At 40.6% G+C, this 23,593-nt stretch overlaps 1 protein-coding gene across 1 annotated transcript; it reads right to left on the bottom strand.

The window, feature by feature from the left end:
• Positions 1-17: 17 nt before the first annotated feature.
• Positions 18-22,916, bottom strand: LOC145468509 (multiple PDZ domain protein-like). The gene is made up of 37 exons (XM_081452249.1): positions 22,765-22,916; positions 19,279-19,951; positions 18,303-18,549; positions 18,019-18,159; positions 17,467-17,640; positions 17,135-17,234; positions 16,352-16,576; positions 15,588-15,689; positions 15,312-15,370; positions 15,048-15,120; positions 14,385-14,479; positions 13,834-14,011; positions 13,219-13,403; positions 12,671-12,845; positions 12,304-12,435; positions 11,262-11,471; positions 10,415-10,571; positions 10,252-10,290; positions 10,009-10,149; positions 9,568-9,835; positions 9,341-9,481; positions 6,999-7,239; positions 6,639-6,716; positions 6,322-6,497; positions 5,713-6,027; positions 5,406-5,510; positions 5,087-5,161; positions 4,596-4,992; positions 4,339-4,475; positions 4,143-4,226; positions 3,313-3,430; positions 3,129-3,204; positions 2,962-2,992; positions 2,525-2,641; positions 2,070-2,217; positions 1,676-1,808; positions 18-1,301 (listed from the first exon to the last, which is right to left on the bottom strand). Exons 1-37 carry the CDS (start codon positions 22,778-22,780, stop codon positions 1,031-1,033), a joined length of 6,033 nt encoding a protein of 2,010 aa, XP_081308375.1. The 5' UTR covers positions 22,781-22,916; the 3' UTR covers positions 18-1,030.
• Between the last annotated feature and the right edge of the window lie 677 nt (positions 22,917-23,593).

The following is a 23,593-nucleotide window of genomic DNA, read 5'->3' as shown; positions in this document are numbered from 1 at the left end:
TTTCCTTTGTGTCTACTGATTCTTTCCTGATAGGGCCCCTTCACGTGAGCCCAACCGGACTGGCTCTCTTTCCGAGATCTCGCCCATCCACTCTTTCCTTCGTAAAATTTCCGATGTGTTCACATGAGAAGCCGGGCTGGCCCGGTTACCGGGATGAGAATTTTCCCATAGAACACTCCAGCCCGGTGACCGGGACAAAACCTTTTTTTGGGAAAGGCATGAGTATGAGTGGGAATGAGGTAGTGGTCTTTTTTTAGCTGAACCAGGTTTGAATCGCTCTCCAAGAGTCACGTGACCCGAGTGTCTGGAACAAATTCCCTCGCTCCCTCGAAATGTCTTACTTAAAAGAAAGACCAACTGCAACTCATGTACAATGTTTGAGAAACTTTTTTTTTTAATAAATTGCTTTTTACTCTCTTGGCAGTACAAATTCGTGATTTGTTATTTCCACTGGGAATCAACGATTAGCACGTTCCTAAATGAATCAATGTTTCATCAACCACTTACGTTTTATGGGATAAAGAAACGATTGCAAGCCTTTTGAGTGTTCCTACAACATCAAAAGAGGTGGCTCAGCCCGAAAAAAGCGGTGTGTGGCTTCTTTTAATCTATATAATTTCCAATTAGTTTACTGGTAAAATAGTCAACTGGCTATTGAATTAACTCCAATTATAGTATAAAATAATACAAAAACCTAAAATCGCGCTCTTGGCTTCCTTTCGCAAAGCCTTTTTACTATTAAACCAGTGGGGTGTATAATTCATGACATGAAAACAGATCCTTTACAATTCTACAGGTACATTACAAAACCGAAATCTTCAATGATAACGAAAACGCCAACAAAGTTGTCGCTATTTCGAAAGAATGAAAAACAGCATCATTAACTTACAACAGATTTGTTTCGCTGGCTATATGAATTAACACAATTTGTTTACACCGAGGCTTTTGACGGCGAAATAAGCACATGGTGCCCATGCAGTCACTGTCGCTTTGCAACACAGATTGCACTCCCTGTTGAATTCCAATGACTTTATGAAAGCACTGTAAGAATAATTCTTCCCTTGGTTCTCTTCAACATAGACACTGCAGACTCGTGCGCGACTCCCACGAGGCTCTCTCCATTCACAGCTATAATCTGATCGCCACGTTTCAGTCGTCCATCACGGGCCGCAGCGCCAGTCGGGAAGACAGTTTTGACGTAGATTGGCAGGTCGCCATGGGGACTCCCATGCCCGCCCACGATACTGAATCCCAGGCCCTCGGGTCCTCGTTCTAGCTCGATAATTTTCGGTTCAAGAGGTCTGAAAGAAAACAAGTAAAAGTTTCACCACTGATTTAAATGCAGTGATAACGCATTTTGAAATTCGACAACCGACTAAGCCTGTTTGTCAAATATCACGAAAACTAACAACCTTCACATGATAATTGGGATGGAAATCACACCAACGCTTTCAACTAGTTTCTGGAAATCTTCGGATCATTTTCAAAAATCCTCGGATGGGCTTCGGAAACCTTCAGTAATTTTCTGAAATCTTCGTAAAAATCTTCGGATGGACTTCGGAAAACTTCGGAAATGTTTTGAAAACTTCGTGTTGGCTTTAGCAATATTTGGAGAGCTATTTGAGAACTGAAATCTGTTATTGGCGATAAAAAAAAATCTGTGTAGTTTACTTACGCCTCATCTCCTTCTTCATCGGACTGAACAAATTCAACATTTTCCTGCGCCATGGAGGAAGTCGGAGAGAAACCTGTCGGAGGAAGACTGCTAACGGATGAGGGATCGGGACCAACTTCCGGTTGTTCTGGGTCTAAAGAAAGGATGGAAATAAAAATTACTGCGAGTTTGTAATACAAGCTGAGCGTAGTTATCTTTGAATTGCTTTCTAAACGAATTCAGATTAATTAGCAATAGTCATTTACAACGAACCTTATCCATAATATTTCAGTTGGATGATGACTAAACAAATGTGGTAATCGTGAAATAATCTTCTGTAACTAAAAGTGTCGCCAGTAAAAGAAAAGAAAACAAAAAAAAATCCAGTCGATGAATCATGTTTCAGTGTACTAACCGAGTGGCACATGGACCGAGATATTTTCCATGCTGCTCATTGATTCGGTCCCTGGATATATGTTGGGCAAACTGCTCATTGAGGACGGCCGGGAACTGGTGCCGTGCTTCAGGCGAGCAACTTCAAGAATGACACGACCGGTGGTGCGCTAAAAGAAAACGATATGTGTATGAAATGAGCATTCTGTTCGTAAACATTGACTGTAGTCATAACTTAGTTTCAATTAGCCTGAGAAGTAGCCTGAGTATCAGGCCTTCCTAAGAGGAGGGGTGAGGGGAGCAGAAAAAGAAGGAAGGAAGGAGGAGGCATAGGGTGGGTGGTTTAGTAGCAGCAATATTCCCACCCAGTTTGCCTTGCAAAGGGAAGTTATTCTCAACTTCAATCTTGTATCTCGTGTCGGTAAACTCCTCAATCTTCGGCAAGTAAAGAGAAGGAGTCAGAGCGATCCATTTTACCTTCAGTACAGCAGCAGCTATATCTTGAGTAGCGTTCTTGAGATCTTCGCCGTTTACCGAGAGGATCTGGTCACCAGCAAGAAGACGACCGTCAGCCTCTGCGATGCCTCCCTTGACCTGTTAATCAGAATAGGAGTTAACAAATGGGATTGCAGAAACGTCTGACCGAAAAAAGAAAACAACAGCAACAACAGTTCTCCGAAGAAATATGTAAACTTCCCAAATGCATCGTTTTTCCGCTGCGAAGGGTTCTGTAATAAATTTGCAAAGTTAAAGGAAGACTGATAATTTTTCACGCCAGGATAAATTGTAGTCGGTAAGACAAGGCGACAGAGAGCTGCCTATTTCGAAGTGACGATTTCTATTGGAGAGTGTTAGTTGGGAAGACAGAAGGTAGATTAATTAAGTTAACCCTAGTAATGTTAACCACAACTCACCACGTCTGAAACGAATACTCCTGTGTCATTCCTTTAAGAAAGGAAAAAATAAAAAAAGAACACTAAAAAATAATAAAAATAATCTACAATTGTAAAGACGCCAGACAACTTTCGGTTGCTTTAGAAATAATAATTACAGGCATCGTATGACAACTGAGCTATCCTACCTTCTTCCAACAATACTTAAACCCAGTCCCTGCCCAGGAACCTTGTTTAAGTCTAACGTGAGGTACTCAAAGGCTTCTAGTAAAGAAAAAAACTTTGATTAGAGACAAAGGACCAATAGCGCTTGGAACTGGGTAACATCCCAACAAACTACTCAATCTACTGCCTCCAAGAGTTCGGGCATACCTTCATCTTTAAACTGGGACTCGTCCCTGAGAACAATCAGTCGAACAACAGCTGGAGTCTGTCTGAGAGCTGTGATGGCCATGTCATGTGTTGCCTCGCGTAGATCGACATGATTCACCTAAAAAATCCAACAACACCAACAACAGTTATGACAAGCACAGTTCAACTGTGTAGAAAGTCTAAAGCTCTTTACCCATTCACCAAAAAGTTCCGGAAGTTTCCGTCAGAATGTAAATGGTAAGACAATTTTGGCTCGACCGACCGGAAAATTTTCGAAGTAAACGGAACGTCTTGTAAGATAGTCCAATATTTCTAACCGAAATATTCAAGTGGAAACTCTGCTTGCAACTTGCAATTTTTCACCGCCATTTTGGAATTATGATCAGGTCGAATTCGTCCTAGACTTTCTCAGTTTCTCGGTAAATTGTTTTTTTTTATATATATAAGTCAATGGTAAATAGACAATCGCAACGAAACTTACCATCAAGAATTTTTGCTTAGCATTTGCACAAACCGTTGACAAACCGGTTTCTCCGTGTAAATGGTAAATGTTTAAACAGCTCATAACTTAGACTTAGTGGAATATGTTTTCTCGCGCTTTTCTCTAGTTACATCTTTCTCTTCCAGTCGGTCTCATTGGGTTTTTCGCTTCCATCCGCCTAGGATGCGTTAATGTTATCCTCCCAAACATGCTGAAAAATCGCAGATTTCTGCGAGTAGCACAGCGCTTGTCCACAAGCGTATTGCACCTCGCGGGAAGCAAAGGCCATGTCCTTTAACCTACTCTAAAAAATAATCAACAGAAAAACCATAAAATAACGTGATCTTACTTCTAGAATTTGATCGCCAGCCCAAAGTCTGCCATCTTTAGCCGCCGCCCCATCTTCATACACTTCATGGATGACGATGGCGCCCTGAAAAATGATCATGAATCAGTTGACGAATTCTCTATACCACATCTATACATTCCTTTTATAGTTACTTCTGAGAATTTAGTGCAACATCAGTACCGAAAGTGCGACTTACCAGCAGCGTATCTGCACCGCCAACTATACTCAGCCCGAGGCCTGTGTTGCCTTTAGGAATCTCTATCACACATTCTTGACCGGGAATGATCGGTGTAGTGCGGGGATCTGGGGGCGGGGTTAATGTCGGCGAAGCAGCTGTGTACAAAACGTAACCAAGAAAAGAATTCGTCAATTCCCAAAACCCTCGTAAATGGCAACCTACTGACTAGTTTAGCAAGGCAATCGAAGTGAGCAAGGTTGTTAAAAAAAACTTACGTGCTGCTTCTCTGGGAGACTGCTGGACAATCTGAACTACAGGCTCAAAAGCTTGCGGTTGTACTGGTTCACTTCCCGATGCCACAGGACTTCCTGTCGGCGCACTTCCGGTCAGCGCACTTCCGCTTGGCAAACTCTCATAGGCCTTTTTAGACCACTGAGGACTCTCTGCTTTCCTCGGACTTTCGGTTTTTTCTGGTTCTGATATAGATCCCCTGACTGGTTTCTTGGCAACAGGAGGTCCTTTCTTGTGAACACGAGGACTTCCGGTCTCCCTCCTCGGGGAAACACTGGAGGATGTTGGTTTATCGGAAGCAGGTGGACTTCCAGCAAGTGCCTGTTTCCTAGCAACCACAAGTGACACTTTCCCCTTGGTTCTCTTCAATATAACAACGGCCTGTAAACAGATATGTCGTCAGAAAAGTTTAGCGTGAACAGTTAACATATATTACCACAATCATCACTTATAAATGTTACGTCATATTATTTACCTCAGCATGAGTCAGTCCCACTATGGGCTGATTGTCCACTGCGATCAGTTGATCTCCTTTTCTAAGTCGGCCGTCCTGAAGAAAAGCAGAAAAGGATAACTTTCAAACACCATTTTTTTCTCGCAGAATCACGAATCGAAGAATTGACTGAGCGCACGGTTTGCCAGCTGCAGCGAGGTCTCTAGGCAACATAACGTTGCACATGCCAAGTTACCGCCAAAATTGCCATTTCCACAAACACTTAGAAGTCTAAAAACTTTGTAACACGCATATTTGTTGCCTTGTAATTCAACAACACAAGCTCATGGAATTGATGTACCTTTTGAGCAGGGCCTCCCTCAGTGATGTCCTTCACATAAATGCCTGTCTCGCCCTCACCAAATCCTGGGCCTTCTACTACAGCAAATCCAAGACCGGTCGGACTCTGTCAGAGACAAAAAATCTTGACGTTAACAAAATTAGACTTCTAGACACAAACACGATTTCCTTTCTGACAGCAGCCAGAAATGAGAAAAACGCCCTTAAATTTGTTACTCACTTTAATCATTTTGTTATTATTCGGGTAATTTAAGCGTTTGGGTTGAACCAAATAACAATTTTACGAGTAAAATTCATGGTCAACACACCTTAACAAAGTCAATAACCTCAACCTTCTGACCCCCTGACAGTTCCTTCAAAAGCGTGGGTGAAACAGCGATACCCTCTGCAACCGGTGGAGGACTGGAACTAGGGCTAGGACTTGACCGTCGGGGACTTCCGGTCTCTCTTCGTTGTGCTGACGGTGACGACTCGACGGTGCGAATATTAAGTGGTTTCAGTTCCGGTTCGAACCACTGATGGCCTCTGGGAGATTCTTGAGCCGGCGGTGTCCTGGATCGACTAAGGAAATCAGCGGCTTCTTGTGACCGGCCTAACACGAGTTGAACCTCTGGTGGGGTGTTCTGTGAGTTGAGAAGAAAAATATATGGTACATGCATCAACTCTATGCCATTCACAACGAAAATGTTTTACATACATGTTGGCCATTTTGGCAAAGGAGGGCTATTCAGAACCTTTATCTCCACTGTGGAGTGCGTTTTTAAAAAGAAACATCCGTTTGCAAATAAAAAAGCAGTAAGAAAGTGTAGAAGGGCCTTAAACGTTTTGAAAGCGACTTCCACGAAGGTTGTTGAGAATGGCGCGTTTTCATCTAACGAAAACGAGTTCATCAGCCGTAATTTTAATATTCGACTTACCTTCAGGATTGCGGAGGCCTCGTAATGAGTTAACCCTCTAATGGAGACTTCATTAACCTCCAGGATCTCGTCAGCTTGCTGGATTTTTCCATTCCTCTCCGCTGGCCCGCCTGGCTTGACGTCCACCACAAAAATGCGATTTGCCGCTGCGCCTTTGCCGCCCGCGATACTCAAACCTTGTAAAGAATAACAAGAAAAACAGGTTATAGACAGGATTCTCACCAGTGAAAGCAGTAGGACCTAATTACGAGTGTCAAAACATTGGCATTTCCCTCGACTCGACAAGAGCTTGTTGAGAAAGAACTGTTTTTACTTACCTAATCCTGTGCCTCCTTTCACGAGATCCGCGAAAATAAAGTCGCCAGTAACATCCGGGTATTTTATCCTTAGTTGTCCTGGAAACGATATACAGCAAGTGAAAATGTTGACAAATGAAGTAAAGTAAGCAAACTATGTTAAGAGACACGCGTCACACATCACGTGGTACGTTTTCCTGTACCCCGTGATCCTTTCTTCTTTTTTAACTCCAACCTCGTCTCAAGGTAGAGGCAATGTATCACGTGATGCAGGGGGAGGGGCTGAAAGGGGTGCGCGCATTGTCCTCGCGCGTGCCTCCTGCGTCTTACCTCAAATACTGACTTATTAGACAACCCAATAAAATCAAGGGGCTAACTTACGTTTTCTATCCTCTTCGCTCCTGACCACATTAAAACGAGGCGGTAGATTTATCAGCTTGCTCTCAATCTCAGCTTGCACACCGTCAGTCTTGACAACGGTTGTGATTGGTTCCTCCAACTCGTCAGCTGTCAGATTTTTGGCGGGGATTGGAATGTCTTTTCTGAGCGACTCATCTGAAGGTAAACTATCTGCCTCGGCCGAGGGCCTGGCACTGGTCACCGTCACACTACTGGGCTCCACCTTGTAAGAGAAGAGACAAAGATCCTATTTACTAACGAAAAGCACTCCCCACGAAATTTCGTATGTTCTCACACGGAAACGGGGGAGGGAGAGACCTTTCGCAGGAGAACAACTAACATCTCATACATGTATAATGAACTATGCTTTTGACATCAAATACGCCATATACCCTTAAATCCGGGTTATATCACCCCTCCCCCCGCCTCTAATTCTGCTAATACGCCCAGGCTCTGGTTACTGGTTATTGCGTCAGCTGTTAGGAGTAATGTTAGAAGGAGGGTCCAAATGACAACAATTAATCACAGAGCATATTAGTTTAGGTTATTTTTTCAAGCCTTTGTTGGGTCTCCCGACCCCACCTACTTTGGAATATGCTCCTCAAGTTCCAAAGCCCACCCATATCCCCTCTCAAAGTTGCATAAGCCCATGGCTAACCGAGATTTCACGGGACACCTCAGGGCTTCAGTACCAAGATGAAATCTTATTTTAACGTAATAAGACGCGACAAAGTTTTTATAAAGTGATTAACAATGTACCGCACTGTTCTTGTTCAGTTTGGCGTTACCATATCTCGGTGAAATCAAATTAGAGCTTAATTGTAAGCCTTGTAACACTAGACGCGACGAATACAATTAATACAAAAACCTACAACTAAAGCAAAATAAATGCAATACAATGAGAGAGTCACATAAGATTTTCAAACCATACAAAATGTCAGTTGTTAAGACGTCATCAATTATAACCCGCTTATAAGTATATTATTTAAATCGTTTTGAAGTCTTAATTTACGCGTAAAAGACTCTGTTTAAAAAATATTGAAAAGGAAAAAAAGTACCGAAGCAAAAATGATACGAAAATCCTTATAAAACTCTTTAGCATCAAAACACTCAATATAGCTAATGTACAACTGCGATGGTCGACGAAATACTCGGAGGCTGATCTCTTGTAATTTACCTTAAAAGTTACAACACGTTAGCCAAATAAGGTACAAATATATCCTGAAATTCTCAAGTACGAACACGCTTCATAAAAGGAGTATTATTTTAGTATTATTTTAGTTATTACCTCAGAGATGTAGCTTCTGCCCAGTTTTAATCCCTTCGATTTGCCAAAACGAAACGGCATTTTACAACGACGGGAAAATCCACTTATCCGTGAAGATTGCAGCAGCTCTGTTATTGTTCGCTACGAAAGTTTTGTTGCAATATTTCACGCAAATGACGCGTTGTCTTCCGTTCTTACAGTTGATGTGTTTTGATCTTTGCCGAATAACATACGTTTCCAATCTGTTTCTTCCTCCATTGAAACGCTGTAGAAAATTATAATAAATCCAATATATCTTATTGCTAAAACGTGATCTTTTCTCGATAAATCTCCATCAAAGACCCCGAAATTTAACACTTGTCGGAAATAAATCTTATCTCTCGGGCAGTTATCAAATTTATCCACCTTTTCTTTTTATTTCACTCTGTTAAGCGCAAAAATAATAATATTTCTATTTCAACAGAAACTTTTTGTTTTCTCTTCCCGTAATTGACAATCAAACGCAGAACTCTCCAATTGGAAAAGAGAATCTCAATTAATTAATAACAAGCAATTAATCATTAACGAGTTTAGGCTAAACCAAACACAAATCTTTTTTAGAAGATTTTTTTTTTTTACACCGACTTAAACCTGTTGCCAAAGATCGGCAAAAAACTCCTTAAGACAATTCTCGACATCAACAATAGTCTTCGCTATATTGTGTTCTCAGCTTAAACATTTTCTCTAATCCAATTCTGAGAAACCAGACGCATACTAAAAAACGGAAATCATGGATAATTGCCGCAAAATCCCACTTAAAAACCCTTCATATTATCATCCTTACGGTAACAAGATCCCCGCCAAACGGACATGAAAGTCAATAGTTATAACTTAATCTCTTTAAAAAGTATCACGACGCTAGTTTTCTGGCCTTGTTTACATATTTGTTGTTGTCACTTTTCTTGTTACATTTTTCAGCGCTATACATTGCTAGCAGCCTCTTACACAGACGCTCTTTGGGCTCGTCACGCAATCTTCCTGACGAGCCCAAAGAGCGTCTGCGTTAGAGGCTGCTTACATTATTGAGGGTGACTTCAGGCATGCGCGGTGGTTTGGGTGGAGCCACTGTTCTGACAACAAACCGCACTGGATTCTTGGCTCGCTTGATAATCTCCACCGCCTCGTCATGTGACGCGTCACGAAGATCGTGCCCATCAACCTAACAGGGGTAGAATGAGTAGGCTTAGAAATACGTTTTTACTAAACAACTTTACAAGTCAGTCAAACCAAACCTAAAATCCTCACCTCCAAAATCTGGTCACCAGTAGCCAACGTTCCTAAACGCGCAGCAGGACTGGACTCCAGTACATGCCTGATAAAGATTCCTTTGAGGCCCATGCCCTGGGGTCCGACTTTGCCACCAATGATACTAATCCCCAGGCCACTGTCAGGCTCGCGGTTGAGTTCCACCACACGAACTCCTGGTTCATCGTAGATGGGGGGTCTAGCCGGTTGAAGCAGGTCAGGCAGGTTTTCTACTCCCTCGGGAATATTGTACTCTTCAGATTCCTCTCTGAAAGTTTGAATGAACTGGGCGTTAAGTTAAGATACGCTCTGTCTAATACAAACTGGGCTATAAATTAGACGAAACTTCAAAAAAACGAACCAAAACGGAAGAATAGCATCAAGGTAACGCTAGAAAGTATAAGATCAAAAACGGGTTGCAAAAACTCATAACGTTATCACCTTCTCTGCTCTCGCTCAGCTTCAACCTCCAGGGACTGGGACGACGAGTGTACTGACGACGTAGAGCTGTCTTCCAGGAAGGACGAGGGAGACTGTTGAATAGCTCGTGCTGGCGTCATCTCACTACGAATGAAAGTGAACCTGGAGAACAACATGAGATGGGTGAGTTACAAAACTAAACGAACAAATTAACAACACGTTGAAAATAAAAAATTGTAAAGAAATTAATTCAGAAATACTTACACGATGTCCTTCAGCAAAGATTGCTTTCTGAGCACAGACCTGCAAAAAATAAACAGGAGTAATGTTAACGATACTGTTTCCTTGGAAACGCCATTGTCGTTGGTGAGCAACGGGACATCAAGTGCTCACGACAACTTTAATTTTGTAGTACTGATGTCCTTACCTGGCCCTGTGGCCTGATAAACTAATCATGCTTTCATCATTCACGGAAACAATGTGATCTCCAACTCCAATCCGTCCATCTAATCCCACCGCACCGCCCTTAAGTACAGACTTCACCACACAACCACAGCCGTCTTCATCACCCTTCAGAGTCAAACCTGGAATGACATGGAAAAATACAGCAAATGAAACAGTTTAAATTACTTGTGTGTAACATGGCTTGGCGAAAGCACGGAGTAAATGGCGCCTTGGAAAGTACCAGGCATTCTAGTGATTCGGAAGTTCTTTCCAGATCCAAGTGAACATTCCGGAAACTCGAGAAAATTGTCATCCGTTGCTCGATTTTTCAGGAAACATAAAGACAGAAAGATGTCAAAACGTTCTATGCACGGTTGTTGGCTGTTTTGTTGGCTGCAAGGTTTGAAAAACTAACAGAAAAGTCAAGTCAGACCCGTCCACACTACGCCGCAGGAATCTGAAAACGGAGGTTTCTTTCTACAGTTAGGCCTACTGTCCACACTTATCCGAAAACGCTCTTCAAACCGGAGAAACGTGAAAATACCGGCTTTTCGTTTTCCTGTGGACGGAAAACACTTTGAAAACGGAGCTTTTTCGAAAACGACGGCGTTACAATAATCATGTGATTTTCCTGACCCCGTTTTCCTCAAACACAAATCCAAAATGACCGGTGATTGTTGCGTTTTTAAATTCCTCCGGCGTAGTGTGGAAGGAAAACAATCATATGATGCGTTTTCAGAGTGAAACCTCCGTTTTCAAATTCCTCCGGCGTAATGTGAACAGGGCATCATTCTCCAACTGAAAACCCGAGTCACAAACAATCCACTTACCCAGTTTTCCAACCATCTGTCTTCGAATAGTGATAGTCTCAATTCTTGATTTAATATTATCTGGTAAACTGTCCATATCAATGGAATCTCCTGAAAACAACAGCGGCGGTCCAAAGTCAAACTTTGATGACTGTTCACTTTCGCTACCACTAGACTCGTTATCACTCTCCTTTTCAACTTCAATATCACCCATCAGGGCGGCCTGTTGGTCTGAAAAAAAATACACAGTTACAGGTGAAGGAACAAATCAAACAGCAAAGAGCATTATTTACAGTGTAGTGTTTTCGAGTCATTTGACGAAACCCAAGTGTGTGACTATTCAAATAAAAGCTTTTAAGCAGTTATGTAGTGTTGTTTTATTTTGATTACCACGGTAGACCTACATTCATTTGTAACTTTGAAGTCTTTGGATGAAACCTTAGTGTGTGACCATTCAAATGAAAGCTATTGGGCAGTATTTTCAAGTGGTACTGTGTATTGTGATGAAAAAGGTGGTTCTAACTTTTAAGTCTGGAGATCAAACTCTAGTGTGTGACCATTCTAGTCAAAGCTGTTGAGTAGCTCTTTCACGTGGTACTGTGTATTATGCTGTACAAGGTGGTTCTAACTTTTAAGTCTGGAGATCAAACTCTAGTGTGTGACCATTCTAATCAAAGGTGTTGAGTAGCTCTTTCATTTGGTACTGTGTATTGTGCTGAAAAAGGTGGTTCTAACTTTTAAGTCTGGAGATCAAACTCTAGTGTGTGACCATTCTAATCAAAGCTGTTGAGTAGCTCTTTCATTTGGTACTGTGTATTGTGCTGAAAAAGGTGGTTCTAACTTTTAAGTCTGGAGATCAAACTCTAGTGTGTGACCATTGTAATCAAAGCTGTTGAGTAGCTCTTTCATGTGGTACTGTGTATTATGCTGTAAAAGGTGGTTGTAACTGTAAGTCTGTGGATGACACTTTGGTGTGTGATCATTCAACTAAAGGCTACTGAACAGTATTTTCATGTGGTACTGTTTGGACACAAGAAGGAATGACAGGGTTGATTGAAGTTACCTCGTTTCTGCTGTTCAGCATCTTTGAGCAGAGGCTCGCCATTGTATCTTGCAGTGTCTGGTGGGCTCTCCTCGTATTCTTCATCGTCATCAGGCAAAGGTATTGGCCTGGCCACACCAATTCTAACTTTACCTGGAAGGTAAAGAGAATATTTAAAGTGAACAAAAAAACAAACGAAAGAAACGTCTGCATCACAACCATCACTCTGCAATTAAAACGATTAACAAAAGCCTTGCAATACACTTTGAAGTCCTCTAATTTCTTTTCATTAACAAGCAAACGAACCAGGGGTTAACTTGAATTGTCAAACAAAATAAGAAAGACTGTCCACCATTTCCATCCCTGGCTACGAGTTATTAACACTGACCTTTGGGCGTTCCTTTGAGTGTCTCAACAGCAAAACTGAGTGAGGAATGTTCCAGGTTGGTATCGTTAACAGACATTAGACGGTCCACTGGCTTCAGGCGGCCATCTTGATCTGCCACACCTCCAGGTACCAGGCTCCGGATCACAATCACGGTCTTCTCAGGGGAGACTGGATCCTAACAATGGAAAAGTATCAACAAAATTTTTAGTCAGCACTTACAGGTACATAAAAAATGTCCTGTCAAATTTATACGTTAATTGAGTTTCCAAGGGTACTGAGGTGGGAAAACTGGACAATAATGACAGTCCCACATTGCTATTAGTTACAAACTGTTTTTACAGACACTATCAAGCTGTATTAAACATGATTTACCATGTTATATTGCACAGTAAGCCTGAGATTAAACACCCTACTCAAACAAAAGCAATAAGCTTTAGTCGCACCAAACTGACACAAATTTAACTACCATGACACTCTTTCTGTGTCATCACACACGTGTGTCTGGAGTATTATCATTTCAATTTGTTTGTCCGGTATATGAAACTCACCTTGTAATCCAAGATACTAAATCCCAGTCCTCTATCCCCTTTTTCCAGATCCACATACTCAATCTCCTCAGTCCACATGGACTGCGACATAGTGGATTCATTGAACCCAGTGGGACTGGGGCTATCAGGCAAGGCAGACAGCATGGGGCTTGGAGTCGTTATATCCATGTCAACATATCCATCATCTTGAAAATATAGTATAGCTATTATTACTAACAGTGTAATAACAACAGAGAGTGTCTTGTTCGTATATGTTATAGTGTAGCGGGTGAGAAGGCTCTCATGTTTGGGCTGGGGACACTAAAGCCATGCATGTGAGATGAGACTAGCTGGTCCAGTGCACAGAGCTCACTATCAAGTCAAGTCGGGTCTAGTTTCTAAGGTCTCCCATGTCATTCTTAGACTTGCTTGTGTGCCAAAGCCAAAAACCGGGAAGCAGCACTTAAGTGAAAAATCCTGACACTGGAGCTCGCTCACACACTAGTTACAGTGCACCATGCACATTAAAAGTGTTAGCTTTTACCATGAGCAAAGACACACTGCACCCTATACACCCCTCTCCAACACAACCCATGTAACATGGACTGAAATCCTCTGATTGACATCTTCTCTCACCTGGTCTCCGACTCTCATTTGGTAGGCTTTCCATGTCCAACTCAGCCTCTGCTGTGATTGGTTCATCCTCTGTCAAGTCACATTTCCTAGCAACTACCAATCGAAAGTCCATTGGCAATCCTTGAATCAGTGCAACAACTTCTGAATGACTTAACTCAAGGACACTGACACCATTCACCTTTGAGGCAACAGAAATGATCAAAGAAAGAATGAGAATCTAGCAAGCAAGGAAATAACAGTCATAGTCATACAATCATTTTTTCTTGGACAATTTTGTCCAAGGGGGAAAGGTGTAATGAGGTTAATCCCGTATGAAGCACCACCCCAAGAGACAGGGCCAGACCACAACACTGCGAACTCTGTGCCCTTTTCTTTAAATAAGCGTGAAACCAGTCACACATATCACTGAGCTTTATAGGCACCAAATCCATGCAAAGAAAGAAGTCAAGTGGTGACCCTTTGCATGCATGAAGGGGATGCAATGAAAGCAGACACTTGATCTACAGTGTATAACATATGTACATGATGATTTAGTTATCCCAAGTCTTTACCTCCACTAGATGATCACCAGGTTGAACAATTCCATTCTTTCCCACAGGACCCTCAGGACTGACAGCATGTACTCTGTGCCATGGCAGAGAACCATCTGCAAAAATTGTAATAATTACTAAGGTGGTTAAGTCCGTTTTTGGGTGCCATGGTTAATCAGAGTATTTTTGGGCTAGTGGGGTGTGGAATGAAATGTACTGTAATTGGTGCAGCAATATGTATACCTATATTTACCACATAAAATTTATTTGTAATACACTGTAAAGTACTGCAATGTTATCAACTGTAGTGCCAAAACCTGGCCATTAAGAAATCTTTCTCTATTTAGTACAGAACACTTTTCCATTTCTTTGGTCAGTGACACAGATAAAAACTGGAGTGCACATATCCCTAGCTACTTCCACATACTGTAGCAAACCCTCACCCTGACGATCACATAAGACTAACTAGAACTACCTGTAGACTGTAGTAAGAGTTATTACATGTAATTACATTGTACATGTACATGTATATGAAACAAATAACATAGCCCTTTTGACTGCCTTTGAATCAAAATCCTATTTGTTGGTCACACAATTTTTTCCATGTGTCAAGTAAAATGTCAAAGTGATGTTACAATAAGCAGTAGTTTACACGTACATGAGTTACAATTTATTTTTCCTTACCCTGTGGATTTTGTGTTCCTTCTAAGCTGATCCCCAGCCCTCCACCTGATTGGAATTTTGATATATCTGCAACCTTTTGACATGCACGTAATAAAAGTAGTCACAATCACTGCTGACACACAAATGGACAGATGGATGGGAAAAGTAAGGAAGAGGGGAGGAATTCATAAAGGACAAGGAGATGGAGAGCAGATGCAAAAATGACTAGCACCACCTTGATTATTAATAATACATACAGAAACGATTCCACCACATCTTACTTACCAAAATATCCACACTATCTCCTAGCAGATTGCTGTAATGCTCCTTAACACTTTCTGGGTCTGTAAAAGTAAATACTTCTGTTCAATTACATTTTTCACTACAAGTTGAAATTAAAAATCCTAGAAATTAAAAATCAGGAAGCTCTGTAGGAAAGGCCTATGATAATTAACTTCCAAACACACTCTGTGTTCATGTATGCTGCACACCAAGTGTCCTTGAGAGCTGAATGGTTTTCTTTTACTTCAGATAGTGACACATTGCACACGTAACCCATACCAGTCTTTGGTTCCAGAGCAACTGAATCCACATGCACCACAGATGCATCAGCTAGACTTGCACTGGACTGCGCACTCAGTGAAGCTGTTGCAGTAACCTCATCTACAAAAGATGGTTACAAAAACATACATCCACATGTGACTAACACTTGAACGACCTCATGAAGGGACGGTTGAATGCATTCCTAGGAAGAGTGGTGGAGGTTTTTAGTGCTGCAAGTAAGACATCAGACACTTTTCCTCTGTGCTAATCCCTGGTGAAAATCTTTTGAAGATCTTTAAGGATCTTCAAAGATATTCATTAAAATTGTTGAGGATCCTATTGATAAGACCTTAACAAGATCTTTGAAAATTCTTGCCAAGATCCTCAAAAGAGTTCTATACAACTCTGTATGCTTGTCGGCATCTGCAAGGATCTAAAACGATATTCATCTTTCTTGTCAGGATCTTTGAGCATCTTTGAGGATCTTGATCTTTCTAGCCAAGATCTTAGAGGATCTTCGAAGATATTAATGTTATTTTATTTCAGGATCTTCGCAAGATCTTTCAAATATATTTAAGAATCCTTGAAAAATCCTTGTTGTTAAGGAGATGTACATGTATGAAGTTGAAGCCTTTTGCATAAAATACATCCTGTACATTAATGTACATAACATAAGTGCATCTCTTTGCACATATTGCGTGCCTGCTACTGTATGCTGCGTAAGTACCGTATAAGTTCCCTTTAATTAGTCATTCACTAACTAACCACATCTCGTTGCTTACCAACAGGGGTCTGAGGCCTACTGAGGCGATGTCTGCCATGTCGTGCGGCCCTAAGCCTGACAACAGCTCCAGTTTGTTTGAGAATTTCCACAGCCTGCTGGTTATCTTTTCCATGGAGGCTGATATCATCGACTTCGATAATTTGGTCGTTAACTCTTAACCTGCCGTCAACTGCGGCAGTACTTCCCTCTGCAATACTTTTCACGAAGATTCCTGATAATTCAGCTGAAAATACAAAAGAAAAAAAATGAGACTTTCATTTTAGATGTTACTTGACACAGCATGTAGCTTTAAATGTGGAATCCTCATTGAAATTTTAGTGCGGCACTTTTGACATATATGATGGTGCAGTGGCTTCATGGTTATTGTGTTCACCTCCGAATCAGCAATTTACTCTCACAGTACCTCTCTCCATCAAGGTTTATAAATACATGTTCGTACCAGCAAATTGAACACCTGGTGGGGAGGGGGGGGGTAGCCCTGTGATGGACTAGAATCCCATCCAGGGGGAGTACATGTGGAAACACTCCTAGTTACTTCATACTACCAAAACCGAAGATAAGTGCTATCCTGATTGGCCACTTAGCTCATATGCAGAGTTTAGATTAACTTTTCTTATCAAGTATGTTTACTTTTGACAAGCAATGCAAAATGTTATAATTGTTAATTCATCAGGAATCGTCTTATTACTGTATTCTATGCCAGCATTAAACCTGTGTCACTGAGGTGATGCATGGCTCTAACATGTCTACAAGTTCAGTGCGGTAGCACATGTCAACATACCTGAAGACTGTTCAACATATCCTGCAATGGTAATACCCAAGCCTCTGCTGTCTTTCACAAGTTCAACATCAAATGTTTCTACAGGTACATCCCTGATTTCCTGCAAAAACATCAGTCAAATATACTGTGCATGATCAAGTTACTTAAGCCAGCAAACTCACACTCAGCAAACTCATTTACCTTAAAGTCAGCATTTCATTTTGCTAATAGTACTTGTCAGTATGTAAGAAAAATTATTTGGAATCTACATGTAAATATGGACAAAGTACATCACAGTTACATGGTACACTCATGCCATCAATGACTTAATTGTTATGTGATGCAACAAATACCTCTTCTCTGGAGGAAGCATCAACATTGGACTCATCAGTCACCAGTCTGGCAATAACAAGTTTGACGTGTTGTCCCACTTTACGCAACACCTGAGCTACCTGTTCACTACCCATGCCACCAACATTAACTTCACCGATTTGAAGAATGTGATCACCACTTCGTAGACGCCCGTCCTACAGATAATCAGCGATCACATGACGTGTCAGTATTATAAATTTCAATTTACAGCTACTGAACAGTACTTCTCTGTAGTGTTGCTTATTTCACATCTTTTCTACCAATAATCATATTACAAGCAGTCCAGAAGGCACTCTCAGACAGAACAGTTAGCAGTGGAAAACACTGCAAATGTGGTCGGTCAAATGGCTGACAAGTTCTACCCTACTAATAACACCTTATTTACATATATATATATATATATATATATATATATATATATATATATATATATATATATATATATATATATATATATATATATATATATATAACCATATTCTAACAGATAACTACCTTTTAAAAATATTTTTCAAGCCTAAGTCTATACACACCCTATCGGCAACCCCTCCTGGTAAGATGGTCTTCACAATAACTCCAGTGCTTCTTCCACCAACAATGCCAAACCCCAGGCCTGAGCCATCATTATGTAACTCCACAGTCTCAATATGCCGCAAATTCTCCCCATCACCAGCCTGGAATATGCCAAGATCAGTTTTGTTAAGTATTACAAAATAAATATATTTACCACACTGTATACATTATGTGCACCAAAGAAAATTTTCGAACAATTTCTGTACACAAGGTTCATGCTTTGTATGTGACATGGTGTACTTACAGGTACTGTCACAGATGTGCGAGAAACAGTACTAACATCTGAGGGTGTACGAGACAACATTGAACTTGCTCCAGAGGTTGTACGTGACAAATTTCGTGACCGTGGAATTCCACCTCTGGCCACAATCAGTTCAACTTCCCCACTAGTTTGCTGTAAAACTCCAATCGCTTGTTGATGTGATACTCCGCTGTCAAGCTGTTTGCCGTCTATTGCAAGAATCTGGTCACTTTCTTGTAGCCGTCCATCACTACAAAGATAAGGAGAGTACATATTCATGTCAATGTTGGTATTACACTAACTATTCAATTCTGCTGATTAATACCTTTCAAATACATTTTGGAGCAGCTACACTTTCAAAGGAGTATGAAAATTGTGTGAGTCTCGTCAGCCTGTGATGAGAGATGTCGCTACTGTGATGACTTGACAGCATTTTTTTATTCTTCCTTCTCAACCTCAATAACAATTCATCAAGTTAAGACAAAGAAAATCACAACCGTGAAGGAGGTTTGGATACTCGGTCGTAACTGGCAGAGATTTTGACGATTTCACTACTCCATTTATTTCAGTTGAGAAGATATATCAAAAACTCAAGACGCTGAGAGTTTTTACTCGGTTATCCAAACACCTCAAATTTTGTCAAAAATACTCTGCTGCTCGTCGTATTATCAACTCTCTTCTCGGTGTTTGGATATCTCAATGAAAGACTGTCACTTGTGTTTGATATATTACTTAAAACAATGAATTCTGCCAGTTTTCACACAGCTTCAACCAGCTTCTCTACGACCTTACTTCAGGTCCTTACACCAGACAGTCCTGTCTATACATGTGTACTTCTTCGTAAGTACGAAGGATTAGCTGGAATCTTATATATGTCGAATGAATCACTTCACCTTAGTTGATGTACTAAGCAACTTTGAGCCTGCCCAACAAACGCTGATTCATGGACCATGAGTTAAACACTGTTTAATTAATTTACCTTCCCGCAACACCTTCACGCTGAATCTCTTGGATGAAAATTCCTAACTCTCCACGATTTTCACTCTTCAACCCAACAACACTAAAACCCAAGCCACCTTGGTCTGGTTTCATCAACTTCACAGTCTCTACCTGACGACCTTGTGCCAAAGTTTCAATACCCTTTTGGAAGTCTTCATTCTTGCCAAATTTGGATTTCTTAAGCTCTTTGGCAATTTGATCTCTGTTGTCATGAGGTAACTCAAATTCCACCTCAGCTGGAAGGTCCTCAGGAGATGAATAAGCATATGATGCCTGCTGAGCATCTAACCAAGCTTCAGGCTGACCATTCCTTGCAGCTGGTTCAACATTTTCATTTGGTCCTTGGTCAAATACACCAGCTGTAGAGGTTGGTTCATTTCTTATTGTGGTTTCTTCTCCTTCTGATGTAGAATGGTGTGGAAATACCAGTTCTCCTGTTGGAGAGAACTCAAAGTCTTGAACAGCTCCAGGAGGTATATGTTTTAGCTGTTTATTTAGCTCTCTCACAGACTGTTGTATGACCAAAAGCTGACGAAACAGAGGACTTTCCAACATCTGTTTGATTCGCTCGAGTTCCTCGTCATTATCAGTGTCTCCTTGGGATTTGAGCTTCTGTTGAAAGCCATCCAAAATTTCCACTGCTCGAGATGTATCTGATAGAAAAGAAATGAGACCAAAAAGGAATTAACTTTGTACGCTTTGTGTAGCTTCCCCCTTTATATTACTACTCTTTCTAATCTTGGTCAGCATAATAAAATGAAAGGTCAAGTTTGAGTGGTGTGAGTACATGTACAGGTAAAAATTAATAAGTTTTGTGCAGATACATACAGCAAAGGATGAGACTGTACACATGTTTCACTGATGAGAATTCTAGATCCAGAGTTACAATTATCCCTGTAACATACCTCAAATAGTATATCTGTGACTAGTCCATTTATGAGTCAGTCACAAATCTAGGGGGAGACACCTAGCAGGCCCTCAACAACCACCCCCACCCCCCAACTTAATAGACTAAGTGAAAATATTTATGGCCAGGGATTGGAAATTTTGTGGGATCCCACCTTAATTTAAGGCCTGAAGGGCTGGAATTATTTTGGCCTCACCAAAACATGAAAAATCACACCAAGTGTACATTAATCCACAACATCTGATTGCCTGTAAATACAGGGGCATATCTAGGGGGGGCTCCTGGAGTGCCCATGACCCCCCCCCCTTTTGTACACCTTTTTAAGCAAACAACCTATCAAAGGTGGCAAAAATGACATGACAATCTGGCGAGTACCCTCACTTTGACACAATGTGACCCCCCTCCCCTTTTTTGAAAAATCTTGGCTATCCTCTGAAATATACATGTAGCTTCTCTATACATGCATGTGTACTGCACTGTACCTGCCTGCTTTGGGTATGATTCTGTCAGCTTGACAAAGATTATTAATTAAAATTTGATTATCATCAATAAGATTATCCCAATTACACGTTGAACCAGTTTAATGTCGTAACATTACAGTAGCATTAATCAAGTGTAAACTATTAAATTAACAAATAGACATGATTAACAGTGTCTCAAACAAAAATTGAATACTGCAACAATATAGACAAATTAATAATTAATGAGATCACAAGTGTGAAAAGCATGCATAATTTTGTAAAAGAGGTTTGCATTAATCTCTTAGTCAAGATTACACAAAAATACATTTCCAGAATGTGCAAATGAAGAAATATGCCAAAAATTGCATCTAAACCAAAATTTGAGCCTGCTAGTTTGACACATATACTAAAGGAATTAGGGCATTTTCAAATTGCTGCTTGTATACATGTAGGTTTTGTGTTTTATCCCTTTATTTAGGGAAATACCATAGGGTCAACCTCTAGTTTTCCTTTTCAACTTTAACTTTAACTTCACTTTATTTTGCACTTACAGTTTTGAAATTACAACATTAGCGTAACAAAAGAAGAAAAAAGATACATATATAACAATTAAAGGTGACAATGGTCTATAGTTTGTGCATGGAGGCTCAAGATGTGCTTTTTCTTGTATTTTATTTTCATCATCTTGAATAAATCGCCTTGTCATCTTGTAAGGTTTAGAAATCCAGTTACATGTATACCCAATTCTGTAAAATGTTTAATAACGCTTTTATTATTCTTCACTGTGTGTGTTCTGCATAAAGCCTGGTTCTCATATCCTGCCGATCTATCTGCGACATAGTCGCCGGTTGCAACTGACAACATTCAGCGATCTGTCCCAGTGGGTCCCCGACGCATCTGCGATGGATCGCCAACGTACTCACATTTGTGCGAAATGCAAATCGAATTGTGCAAGTTTGAACCATTTTACCCATAAATATAGATCGAAACGTCTTACAGTAGTACGTTGCATCCGCAGATGATGTTCACATAAAATATTCTCCTCACCGACAACCGCCGGCTTGCCTGCGAAGTTGAACTCAGCTCAACTTCGCAGGCAAGCCAGCGGTCAATGCCTGGGATAGATTATGATTCGGCGATAAATGTTCACATATGCCGTAACGGTGTCCCAGGCCATGCCAGCAGCTATGTCCCAGGTATGGCGGCGGCATATGAGAACCAGGCTTAATATGCACGGTGGTAACTATGCTCAATCATGCCTGCAATTTTACTATCTTTTCTAGGTTTCTAGTTGCATTGTCACAGTGGCTGTTTTACACAGTTCTATAATGACAGGCAAATACTGCAGTGTAAGCTGTTCTAGAAAGCCATGCACTACCATGCTTTGTACAAAGGTGGACAATGTTTTAAGTAGCTTTTAGCATTTTATGCTTAACAATAACCTGTAGCTTAAATGCCAAACAATAACATATATATTAAATTATGGCATAAATGAACTACTCCAGGGTATATCTATATTTAGAACTCTATTGTTAAGTCTAGTCAAAACAAAAATATTTATATGTATTTGGCTGCCATTAAAGAATCATTTCTGCAAACAAAGAAAACACTCAATTGCCCTCTGGTTAAGACATTGTGGATTACAAAGCCTTGAAATATTTGCGGAATGTTGACAACACTTTGCAGTTTGAACGCAAACGGTGATTAACTACGTGTAAGCTTACAAGTAAATACATGTAAGCTTACTTCTACAATAAATTTAAGCCTACATGAAATGCGAATTTTAAAACCTTCGGTGGGATATCTAAATACTATATTAACAATGAAATTTTGGGGAAATGGTTCTAAGCTTTAATCGAAGGCTTGTAGACTCGCTAAATCAAGTAGTCCGCATATGAGGTTTAAAGCTCACATAAGTCAGATCAGAACTATGGAATTCGAAGTGATACGAAAAAACCATACCGCATCACTGCAACACTTGAATGCGAGATACTTTTTAGTTAGACAAGATTAATTCAGGCAACAGTAGTGTAAATAACCCTTAAACCTTGATAGCTATTGCAGATCGCATATCGGGCTACAAAACAGAAATGCTCACCTGATAAAATAGGCATATTGTTCGAGTATAGTTGCTTAGTTTCTGCGATACAGCGAGAAAGCTTGAGGCTATTTCGGCATGCAAAGCACTTCTCCTTAAAACCATAAATAACCTTTAAACCTTGATAGCTCTTACAAATCCCATATGGGCTACCAAAACTGAAATGCTTACCTGATAAAATAGGCATCGTGGTCGAATATAGTTGCTTAGTTTCTGCGATACAGCGAGAAACTTCGAGGCTTTTTCGGCATACAAAGCACTTCTTCTTAAAATTTACGATCTAGGGATCATAGCAAACTGATAAAATGCAGCATCTCTGCGAAGAATGCTAAGTAAACTCAGTGTAAATACCTGGAATAACTTGTAGTTTTGTATCGATTGTAAATAGTGAACGAGAATGTAGGCCAGGCTACTAAGCTCTAAGTGCCAAGAATAATGCAATGCGAGCTCATTATATCGGCTTGCGGTCGGACGTGGCAAAATGTTCAAAATGGGTCAACATGGGGGGGGGGGGGGGGGGAGGCGGTCAACATACAGATCTCACTGTCTGAGTCGGATTATTTCGACCTGTTTACTTTTTTCTTCACTGTCACACTTCATGTCTTAACATTTCCTCCAACTAGACAATATGAACTCGCGTTTCTTCATTCCTTCATCAATTAATTTTTCCAAGTTTTGCTGATCACCCTCTTTGCGGGCTTTGTAGTGACAACACAGAGTAGAATCGGTAGTCTTTTGGTATTCACACTTTTAATGCTCTGAGAGGAATTGTGTTTTGTGCAAAAAATTTTGTATTTTAGATTAGTTTAACAAGTTTTCTCCATAGTTT

This window comes from Orbicella franksi, chromosome 14 (assembly GCF_964199315.1).
Source record: "Orbicella franksi chromosome 14, jaOrbFran1.1, whole genome shotgun sequence".
In the NCBI taxonomy this organism is placed as follows: Eukaryota; Metazoa; Cnidaria; class Anthozoa; order Scleractinia; family Merulinidae; genus Orbicella; species Orbicella franksi.
Note: the sequence above shows the minus strand (reverse complement) of the source record. Positions and strands in the feature narration are given on the sequence as shown.

Coding starts and splice junctions, on each gene's coding strand:
- LOC145468509 (XM_081452249.1), bottom strand. Junction 6,028..6,321: donor AGGCCTCCGCAATCCTGAAG/GTAAGTCGAATA, acceptor CTCAACTCACAG/AACACCCCACCAGAGGTTCA. Junction 3,431..4,142: donor CTGGCGATCAAATTCTAGAA/GTAAGATCACGT, acceptor TGGATTTTTTAG/GTGAATCATGTCGATCTACG.